Source organism: Manis javanica, chromosome 1 (genome assembly GCF_040802235.1).
Source record: "Manis javanica isolate MJ-LG chromosome 1, MJ_LKY, whole genome shotgun sequence".
Classification (NCBI taxonomy): domain Eukaryota; kingdom Metazoa; phylum Chordata; class Mammalia; order Pholidota; family Manidae; genus Manis; species Manis javanica.
This window is the reverse complement of record NC_133156.1, coordinates 43786156-43797239: the sequence shown is the minus strand read 5'-3', so window position 1 is coordinate 43797239 and position 11084 is coordinate 43786156. Positions and strand designations below refer to the sequence as shown.

Below are 11084 nucleotides of genomic sequence, written 5' to 3'. Positions count from 1 at the left end.
CAGTAAGTTCCAGCTTCACTGGTTCCGACCCTCTTCCACCGTTCCTTGGATGTAAACGTTTCTGTATTTCATTTCTTTCAAACTGGGTCCTGCCAGTGTCCTAAACGGCCGTTGAAAGGGAAAAACGAACACAGGCTGGCATACACTTATATCCCTGCGCATGTGCAGTGATCCAGTTCGGAGGCCGGGGCGTGGCCTGAATTGTGGGGGTTCCGCGCATGCGCTCATTTTGCTCCGTGCGGCGGTGGCGGCGGCGGCAGCGTCGGCGGTCCGGAGGCGGCTCAAGTATGTCGGCCCCGTTTGAAGAGCGCAGTGGTGTGGTTCCGTGCGGGACTCCGTGGGGCCAGTGGTACCAGACCTTGGAGGAGGTGTTTATTGAAGTTCAGGTGCCGCCAGGCACTCGCGCCAAGGATATCCAGTGTGGCTTGCAGAGCCGGCATGTGGCGCTGGCAGTGGGTGGCCGCGAGATCCTCAAGGTAGCGGCAGGTCGGGGCTTGTGCTTATTTTCTTCCCTGCCTCTCTAAACCCCCAAGGCCCTAAGGCTCATCTTTAAAGGCATTTACGGCTTCTTTGGCTGACCGAAGGAGCGATAACACTGGCCTGGTTTTGGTCTGGTCGGAGTTCGCACCCTCACGGCCAGCGCTGAGTTGACGTGGAAATTTGAGGAGCCCATCCTTCTGGCTGTATTTCTAAACCAAATGAAGCTGCTTCTTTTGTTCCTCTGCGTGTCTTCGGCCCAGAACGACTTCATTAGACCGTTAAAAGAACACACATCTGTCGTACATAAACTTTTTTTCCAGCCACTGAGTCAGGCACTAGGTGCCGGGAGGACAGCGGTGTACAAGACAGATGGGATTCTTGCACTCACAGAGGTTATCTTTTCAAGGGAGCAGTGATAACACTGAATTAATATTTAGACAGTTACAGAAAAATAAAGAATAAGGATATAGGGATGAGTCAAATGATGTCGGTGGTATATTTTCTCATCTAAAATTAGAAAAAATTCTGCATGTTTGTGGAGTGCTTAAGCAGGTGGTCAAGAGGTGTTGTGAAGACAAGAAATACCCCCTTCATTCTCACTGGTGGACTTTGATCTCGAGCCTTCTTTTCCTTGTTAAGCTTTATAGTTCAGTTGAAATTAAATTTCTCAAATTAGATGCCAAGATGTTTGATGGCACTGTACGGGTAGAGATGAATGAAGACTCCTTGGTAGAATACCTGGCTTTGCCATTTTTCTAGTTTTGTAACTTTGGGCAAGAGATTTATTTATTCAGTGTCTCCAAGCCTTCATCCACGAAGTCCGGTAATTTTAATACCTTTCTCATAGGATTATTTTGAGTATCATGGTATCCATGTGAAAAGAGTTTGGAGTAGTTACTGGCATGAAATAAGCACACACATGTTAGTTATTATATGAAAGTGCATTGATTTTCGTCAACTTTGATCTTGATTTTTTCCAAATGGTTGTGCATTTCATGGTTTCCTGATTAGTGTTTTAGGATTGCAATTCAAATTTAATAATTCCAGTGACTTTGAGAATTTTGCAATAACTCTAACTCTAGGATTTCAGATATACATTTAGAACAGTAGGATTTTTTTCCTCTAATATTGATATATGAAAAAGTGTATTTTTTTCTTGTGACGTTTAAATTTCATTTCCTAAAACTTAAAATTTGGCAAATAGCAACAAATCAAGTGGATTTGAGCAGTCATTCTCTTTTATATTTGCTTATTTCAAGAGTTTCTGAAAAATCATTTACAGCCAAACTAACATCAGATCTATAGTTGAGTGCTCTAAAAATGTTTTAATGCCAAATTGCCCAACAGATTGAATCCGTTTTTAAAAGTTTATTTTAAAGACATAATTTCTTAATTTCAACATATTAATTGCATAGTTGGCTGGTCAGTATCAGTAGTATTTCTTACCTTCTAAAAGTTATGGAACTCTGATCTTGATTAGACAGTCCTGTGATCTCTGTCATGATAAATATTTTGGAGAATGTAAATTAGGTTCTGTTTCACTTGATGGACAACAATTTAGGATGAAACACCTATCAGTGTATTGAAAGGGTACAAAATGTGATCTCTCTACTCTAACCAAGTTAAACAATTATATGTAGGTTAGATAGGAAATTTAACTCTTTAAATCATAAAAGCTTTATAAAAATTAATGCTGTATTTTTAGTACTTTATGTGTTTATTTTTCAGGGCAAACTTTTTGATTCTACAATAGCTGATGAGGGAACATGGACTTTGGGTAAGGCTAATCTATTATAATTCTTAGGATTTTTGCTTAAAATTAATTTTGTCTTGGAACTTGGAGTGTTTCCCCCTGTCCTTTGTATTTGCAACTTTGGAAGAAAAGTATTAGATTGTATTGAAACAATTGTATGTCAGGATCACCTGTGGTTTTTGAAAATATGAAATTTCATGATGAAGTTTAATTTTTTTGTGATTTTTGCTCAGAGGACAGAAAAATGGTCCGCATTGTTCTTACAAAGACAAAGAGAGATGCAGCAAATTGTTGGACTTCTCTCCTAGAATCTGAATATGCAGCTGATCCTTGGGTGCAAGACCAAATGCAGAGAAAACTTACATTAGAGAGATTTCAGAAAGAAGTAAGTTAGAGGAATATATAAATATATAAACATCTTAAAATCACAGGATAATTATTATTTGAAATTAAAACACATATGGTTATAAAAAGTTACAAAAGCTCTTTAGAGGAATTTTTTAAGTTAAATGGTTAGAAAAATGACTTACGTTTCTGTGTATTGATCTGATTTTTTAAAATTTTCTTGAGGGGAACTTGTTTGTACTGCCATGACTTCTATGTTTAAATTTATTTAACATATATCAGTAACTTACAAATAAGCTAACAAAAATTCCAGCAGTACAGACTTACATAATGTGAAAAAGTAAAAGATACCCTCAATATCTTCCCATTCCATGTCTTTGTCTCATTTTCAGCTCATCAGTTGGTTTGTTTGCTTTTTTTTCCTTAACATAAATGGAGGATCCCACTGTGTGTATTGTTCATGTTGCTTTTTCATTTACTAATATGTCTTGGGTCTCTTTCCCTACTGGTAAATATAGACAAAACTCATTCTTTTTAACTGCTTCAGAGTGTTTTCTAGTTTAAATATATGGTAATGATTTATTTAGCTATTCCCTTTTGATAAGATTTAGATTTTTCCATTTGTGTCTATGTCAAAGTTTGTGTTTTCATCTCTGTGAAATTATTTAAATGTTACTTTAAGATAACTATCTTAAATCACTGTCTCAAAGCACTGTTAGGGTCTTGATGGATGATTTCCATCAATATGGTGGCATCAATATGATTTCTATCAATATGATGATTCTTAAATGTATGTCTGTAACCTAGACTTTGCTCCCAGATTTTGGATATGAGTGTACAGTTAGTTGCCTATTCAGCATCTCCATGTGGCTGTCTAACAGACACATCGAAGTCAGCATATCCATCATAAACTCCCTAACTTCCCTTCCACATTTGTTCCACCTCTAGCTGCCTCATTTCAGTTGATGGAAATTTATTGTTCAGACAAAAAAAACATTGGGGAAATCATCCTGCACTTCTCTTTCCCCCATGCTCTGGCCAATTTGTCAGGAGACTTTATTGGCACTATCTTTTAAGTGTAGTAAAAGTTTGCTCCTTTCTCAGCATCAACTCTGCCACCACTCTGATCTAGACCACCTCTAATGTCTTACCTTGATTACTCCAATAACCTAATTGTTCTCTTCTACTCTTGCCAAGCTATAGTCTTCCCAAAATAACAGCTAGAAAAGTCCTTTTAAAATGCAAGGCAGACTACATCACTTCTTTTCTCAGAGTCTATCACTCTTGTAAGAGACAAAGCCTTTTATAAGGCACTATATGATCTGGTCCTCCATGATTTCCCCGACCTCTTCTGCTATCCTTGATTTCGGTCACTGCCTCGCTATCCTGGCTGTTTTGCTGTTCTTTGAGTGTGCCAGGCCATTCCTTTTCTGTCTTTGATTGCAGTGCTCTTCTCCCATAGTTTGGCTGCCTTCACTGTTTTCGAGTCCTTGTTCAGTGAAGCATATGATGATGTTTGATTATCCTACTTAAATACTAAATCTCCTCATTTCTCTTACTCTGCCCTTACTTTTTTGTATAACACTCACTTTTACCACACTAGATATCGGCTTGTAACACAGTGAATTGTGGCCTGTAGATGATGCCCACATATCATGTGTTGCCCAGTGCCTGTTTTTGAAGTAAAGTTTTACTGGAGCACAGTTCTGCTCTTCTGGTGGTGCGTTTTCTTTCATACAGCAATGGCAGAATTGAGTACTTACTATATAGACTCTATGGACTTCAAAGACTAAAGTATTTACTACCTTGCTCTTTACAGAGAAGCTTGCCAACCCCTTGACTAGATAAGTCAATGTTTATTTATTTGTCTCCTTCTAATTAGAATGCAAACTCCATTAGAACAGGGCTTTGTGTTTTGTTCACTTTTGAATCCCACATGCTTCTAATGGTATCTGCCGAACAGTAGGAACTCAGTACATGTTTGTTGAATAAATGAACCCTTCAAAAAAGACTAAATCTTGAGGTAGTACTTCTTTCATAGGATTATTGCTAAGGATTAAGTATGTTAATGTATATGTAACTGTTAGAACCATGCCTGGCATATAGTAAGCTCTCAAAAAATGCTAGCTATTATTGATATTAAAGTACACTTGTCAATATTGCAACACACCTATCAGTCTCCTAAATAGTTGTAAATCGGAAAAGAAAAATATCTCATGGATTTTAAGTTCCATTTTGATGATTACAGTAAGGTTTGGTTGCTTTTCACATGTTTATTGGCCATTTAGATTTCCTTTTTTTGTCAGTTGCCAGTTCATGTCTTTTTACCATTTTCCTTTTAGGTTACTTATATTTTTCCTTACAAGTTTTATTTCATCACAGTTTTTTTTTTTCATATCTTTTAGAATCCTGGTTTTGACTTCAGTGGAGCAGAAATCTCAGGAAACTATACTAAAGGTGGACCAGATTTCTCAAATCTTGAGAAATAACCAGTTTTTTATGCTGCATTCCATGGATCATAGCAGATGTTGTCAACTTAATCAAAGGAACAGATTATGTGGTAGAAGAAAAATGTGTGTGCCTGCACTTAACAAAATATATTTAACTATGGGTCTAAAATTGCATTCAAATATGATTTACATAGGAAATATCTTAAATATTGTGGGTACTGTTCTATTAACTTGTGTTAACTTTTTCGGACTTATTTTTGCTAAGCATGAAGTTTTATATGCTGTATTTTACTAATTTCATATTTAACCTGTATTTTTAATACCAAAAACATTACAATATAGATCATGTGAAATAAAAGGGTAGCTTCAGGAAAAATTAAGTTTTTCTTTCAATAAGTATGATGCAGGAATAATATTCAATAAACTTTTCTAAATAGGAATTGTGTATCCTTTTGTCTAAGAATACCAATTCACATGAAGAAATTAAATTACTGAAAAAAAATTTTAAGAAAGGAAATAAACAATTCATAAATGTATCGAGTAAGTTAATTTTAAGAGTTAAAGAAATAGTTAAACACCCAACGTGGTTTTAATAAAAAGAGAAGCAGTGAAGTGAATATGGTTTTTGGGCAAATCCTTTATTAGGTACAAAAAAGCAAATTATGCTCAATGATTATGAGTCAGGTGGTATTTTGCTCTTCAGTGATCCAGATGTATAGGTAAGAATTGTCAAAAAATTTTTCATTCTTTTTATATCCTTGTTAATTGTGAAAAATATTTTAGACAGTCTCAAATGTATGCAAAAGTTACAAAGTAAAGTACATAGAATTGTTTACTTCCTGAACTGCTTTTGTGTAAGTTGACAGTATGTATGATACCCCATCATTTCTGAGTACCTTAGCATGTATTTCCATCAAAGGACATGGTCTTACATAATTATTGTACAACCATTAATACCAGGAAATTAGCATTGACATGATCATCTTCCTCAGACCTTCATTCCATTCAGTCAGAATCATCCCTTGCCTTTAGAAATCAGATGTCTTCAGTCTACTTCAATCTGAAGCAAGTCTTAATAATTTTTTGCCTGACTCTTACAGCTTCGGCATTTTTGAAGAGAACAGACTAGTTTTGTATAACATCCCTTATTTTGAGTTTTGTCTGATATTCATGATTTGATTTAGGTTATACATCTTTGGAAGAAAAGTTACAGGAATCATGCTGTGTTACTGTGTCTTATCATGAGTTAATTTCAATTTGTCCTTTTTCTGATGGTGTTAGATCACTGATTAAGTGGTATCTCCCACTCATCACTGTAAAGCTACTCTTTTTATGTTATAAAATATTTTGTGGGAAGGTAGTTTCAAAGCACTTCCTTGTTTCTTATCAAACACTCAGCTTATTTATATAGACTAAGGATTTCCTAATTTATTCAGTGGCTTAAAATCTATTATTCCCATTACTTTGATGCTTAAAATTATCCTCGATTTGGCCAGTGGAAGACCATTCTAAGTGGCTTCCCTGCCCTTTTGACAGGTCCCTATCAATTTGCTATGACCCTATCATTATTTGAGCAGTTTCTTACTCTCTGATGTAAGATATACCTCGCTTATTGTGCTTTCCCTGCCCTGTTTTTCCAAGGACAAGGAGTCCTGGTTCTCCTTAGGAATGGTAGTTAGAAGTGAAGATCTGTGTCTAGTGAGTAGTTGATGTGTATGTATAATGCATACATTGACATCTATATTTGTTTCTACATCTATTTATATAGAAAGCCATCAGTTCACACATAAATTTTCATTTCCATAGGGTTATTTTATTTTATCTTTTTCTATATTTATAACAACGGTGAGAAACCTGACTCCTGTTCTCTTTAGTGTATTTAGTTCCCTATTACAGGTAATCTCCCCACTTGAGTGCCTTCCTTACGTTGCCTAGGTTCCAGCACCCTATGCCAAGCAGGGATATCCTCCACCTGCTTGGACACAAACCACCCCACTCTGGGCCACTGTCACCCAGCTATGCCCTTTGGAGGAATGCCAGTATTGTTCACTTAATAACTTTGGGAATGAATTTTTGGGAAGATGCTTTTTTCTTTTAATTGGCTTCTCTTTTTGACATTAAGAAAATTCATATTTTGAATAAACATACAGCAAATTAACTTTTTTTCATAATTTTGTGAATTTTAACTTGTAGAGATGTGTAAATACCTCCAAGATTAGGGAATTGAACAGTTAAATCACACAGTCTTGTGCTCACTCTTTATAGTCATCCTTAACGTTTAGCCTCAAACTCTGGAAACCAGTAATTTAGTCTCTGTCTCTATAGTTTTGTCCCTTCAAGAATGTCATGTAAATGAAATCATGTGTAATCTTTTTAAAACATGTTTTATTGAGATATAATTCACATACATTTCACTCAAAAGTATAATTCAGTGGTTTTTAGTAGTCACATATATTCAACCATCACCACAGTTAATTTCCATTTTTATCATCTCAAAAAGAAACCATACCTTTTAGCTATCACCTCCCTCACCCCTGCTCCCTTTTCTGCATCCCCCTTAAGGACCACTGATTTATTTCCATCTCGTAGATTTCCGTTCTGGAAATTTGATATACATGGAATCAGTAATATGTGGGCTTTTGTTACTGGCTTCTTTCAATTAGCATAATGTAGAGGCTCATCTGTGTTCTACTACGTGTCAGTACTTCATTCTTCTTTTATGGTTGCATAATGTTCCCATGTGTGACCACTGTGTGTTACTCCATTTGTCAGCTAGTGGACATTTGGGAGGTTTCCATCTTTTGGCTACTATGACTAATGCTGTTAGAAACATTCAGGTACCAGTTTATGTGCACATATATTTTCATTTCTTATATAGGAGTGAAATTTCATGTCACTGGAAATTTTTGTTTCATGGAGGAACTGCTAGAATTGTTTTCCAAGCAGTATATGAGAGTTCCAATTTCTCCACATCTTTGCCAACACTGTTTATGTGACCTCATGATTCTAGCCATCTTAGTAGATAGAACGTGGTACCACATTGTGGTTTTGATTTGCATTTCCCTGATGACTATGCTAAGCATCTTTTCTTGTGCTTATTGACCATTTGTACATTTTCCTTGAAGAATTGTTTATTCAGATCCTTTGCCCATTTTTAAATAAATTCTGGACACAAGTCCCTTATCAAATATATGATTTGCATATATTTTCTTTTGTGTAGTTTTATCCATTTCTTTGGTGATGTCTTCAGGAGCATGACTGTTAATTTGATGTGGAGTCTAATTCCTCAGGCTGTGGTGGACTGTGCTTTTGGTGTCATGTCTGAGAATTCTATGTAATCCCAGGTCATAAGGATTTTTTTCCCAGTGTTTTCTTGTAAAAGTTTTATAATTTTGTTTCTGTTTAGATCTATAACTAGTCCATTTTAAGCTATTTTTTGTATAGGCTGTAAAATGTTAAGTGCCGGTTCACTTTCTTGCATATGGATATTCAAGTGTTTCAAAATCATTTGTGAAAAATTTCACCCATTAAATTGTTTTGTACTTAGGCAAACAATCAATTGCTATTTATATGGGTCTGGCTTTGGTCTCTCTCTTCCATTGATCTGTGTGTATATCCCTTTGCCAATACCACACTGCCTTGATAATTGTAGCTTTACAGTAAGTTTCAAAATTGGGTAGCATTGATTCAACATAATTTTGGCTATTTTAAGTTTCGCCTTTCTGTAAAGATTAAGATCAGCTGGACAAAAAGTCCTGCTGGAGTTTTCATTAGAATATCATAAGTCTTCCAATCCATGAACATGGGGCCTTTCTCCATTTAGGACTTCTTTGGTTCCAGTCATCAGTATTTTGTGGTTTTCAGCTTATAGAACCTTTATGTCTTTTGTTAGATTTATTCCTAAGTGTTCATTTCCTGGAGCTGTTCTAAATTCCTTTTTTTTTTCTAATATTAATGACGAAATGGCACATTGCCAGTGCATAAATGTTTGATTTTTGTTTGTTGACCTTATGTCCTGTGACCTTGCTAAACTTAACCAATTCTAGTTTGTTGACTTCTTGGGAATTTTCTTCATAAACTACAAATAAGAACAGTTTTATTTTATCTGTTCCTAGTTTATAAGTCTTCTATTTTTTTTTTTTGCCTCATTGTACTTGGTAGAAATTGTGAAAGTGGCTATCTCTGTCTTCTGGATGTTAAGTTTTGAAAGCATTCAGTCTTTCATCATTGAAGTATTATGTTTGCTGTAGATTTTTATAGATCTTTATCAGGTTGAGGAGGTTCCCATCTATTAATTCCTAGTTAGCTGAGTTTTTTTTAGGTTTTGAATTTTTGCAGATGCCTTTCTGTCAATTAATTTGATCATGTTTTTTTTCTTTACTGTTAATATGGTGTCTTATCCTGAATATATTGATTTTTGAACTAGCTTGTATCTACTCCTCCTATCCCAAATTTGGTCATGATATAATATTTGTGTCTGTTCATTTGGGATATTGGTCAGTAGTTTCTTTTTTTCTTTCGTTTCATTCTTGGTCTTATCTTTATCTTGGTTGGGTATCAAGGTAATGCTGGTATTATGGAATGAATTGAGAAGTGTCTCCTCTACTCTCTGAAAGAGATCTGTAGAATTTAAGCCAAATTCTAAGTTTTAATGTTTTATGTGTTTTGTCTGTAAGATTTTAAACAGTGGATTCAATTTAAAAAAATAACTATAGAACTTACTCAGGTTATCTATTTAGTTAAGTTTTGGTAATTCATGTTTTTCAAGGAATTGATTCATTTCATCCAATTACATGCAGAGTTGTTTGTGGTATTAGTATCCTTAGGGTCTCTAGTGGTATCTCTTTTATTACTAAGATTGGTTATTTTTACCTTTTTTGTCATCTTGGTAGAGGTCTGTAAGTTTTATTATTCTTTTCAAAGAACTAGTTTTTGGTTTTGTTGATTTCCATTTCATTATATTTTACTCCATTTTTATGACTCCCTTCTGCTTGAGTTTATTTTGCCCTTTTTATTTGAGAGCTTTTTTTCTTAGAAACAGTTGATACTGTAAATTACTCTCAAGCACTGGTTTAATTGAATTCTATACATTCTGATATTTTTATTTTCATTCAGTTCAAAATATTTTATTTCCCTTGAGACTTCCCCTTAGAACCAGGAATTATTTAGAAGTCTGCTTAATTTCCAAGTGTTTGGAGATTTTCCTGTTACCTCTTAATAGATAATTGATTTCTAATTTATGGTCAGAGAACATACTTTATGTGATTTGTTCTTTAATTAAAAATTTTTTTTAACCCAGGGTATGTTTAATCTTGATGAATGTTCCATGTGCACTTGAAAAGACCATTACTCTGCTATTTTAGGTTGGTTTCTTTTTTTTTTTTATGTCAAATGGATCTAGTTGGTTGTATTACTCACTTCTCCTACCTTGATTTTCTGATAATTCTGTAGATTTCTGAGGAATGCTGAAGTCTACAACTATAACCAAAGCTTTGTCCATTTCTCCTTTCAAGGCTGTCAGTTTTTGCTTCTTGTATTTTTAAGCCCTGATACTAGGTGCATATACATATTTAGGAATGCCATGTCTGCTTGGTGAATTGGTTCTTTTATCATTTAATATCACTCATTATTCCTGGTCATTTTGATTGCTCTTAAATCTACTTTGTTGAATATAAAAAGTGGCTTATCTTTTAAGTTGTATTTGACTTATGTTTCTGGTTTATAAAAATTCAGGTTTCATACTGAGTGAGCAACAACACATTTTATAAAATTATCCTATTAGTATAAAATAGGAAAAATAAATTGAGTATTAGTCTTCTGTTGTTATGGTGGTAGCACTGGTTAATGTGACCCGAATATAGTCTTGAGTATAAGTTATACAATTTCACGAGTCCCTTTAATAATTATTTTGGGAGGTAATGTACAGAGTGGTTAGGAGCACAGCCTTTTGGTCAGAACTTCTGGGTTTGCATCCCGCTTTCACTTACTTTGTATGTGACCTTGGGCTAATCATTTACCTTCTCTGTAGCCCCGATTCATTTGCAGATTGGGATAAC

General features: G+C 35.0%; 1 protein-coding gene across 1 annotated transcript; it reads left to right on the top strand.

The window, feature by feature from the left end:
* The first annotated feature begins 17 nt into the window (after positions 1-17).
* On the top strand, positions 18-10327 carry NUDCD2 (NudC domain containing 2). The gene is made up of 4 exons (XM_017667103.3): positions 18-476; positions 2209-2257; positions 2467-2618; positions 4984-10327. The coding sequence occupies exons 1-4, from the start codon at positions 219-221 to the stop codon at positions 5065-5067; spliced, it is 543 nt and encodes a 180-aa protein (XP_017522592.1). The 5' UTR covers positions 18-218; the 3' UTR covers positions 5068-10327.
* The last annotated feature ends 757 nt before the right edge of the window (positions 10328-11084 follow it).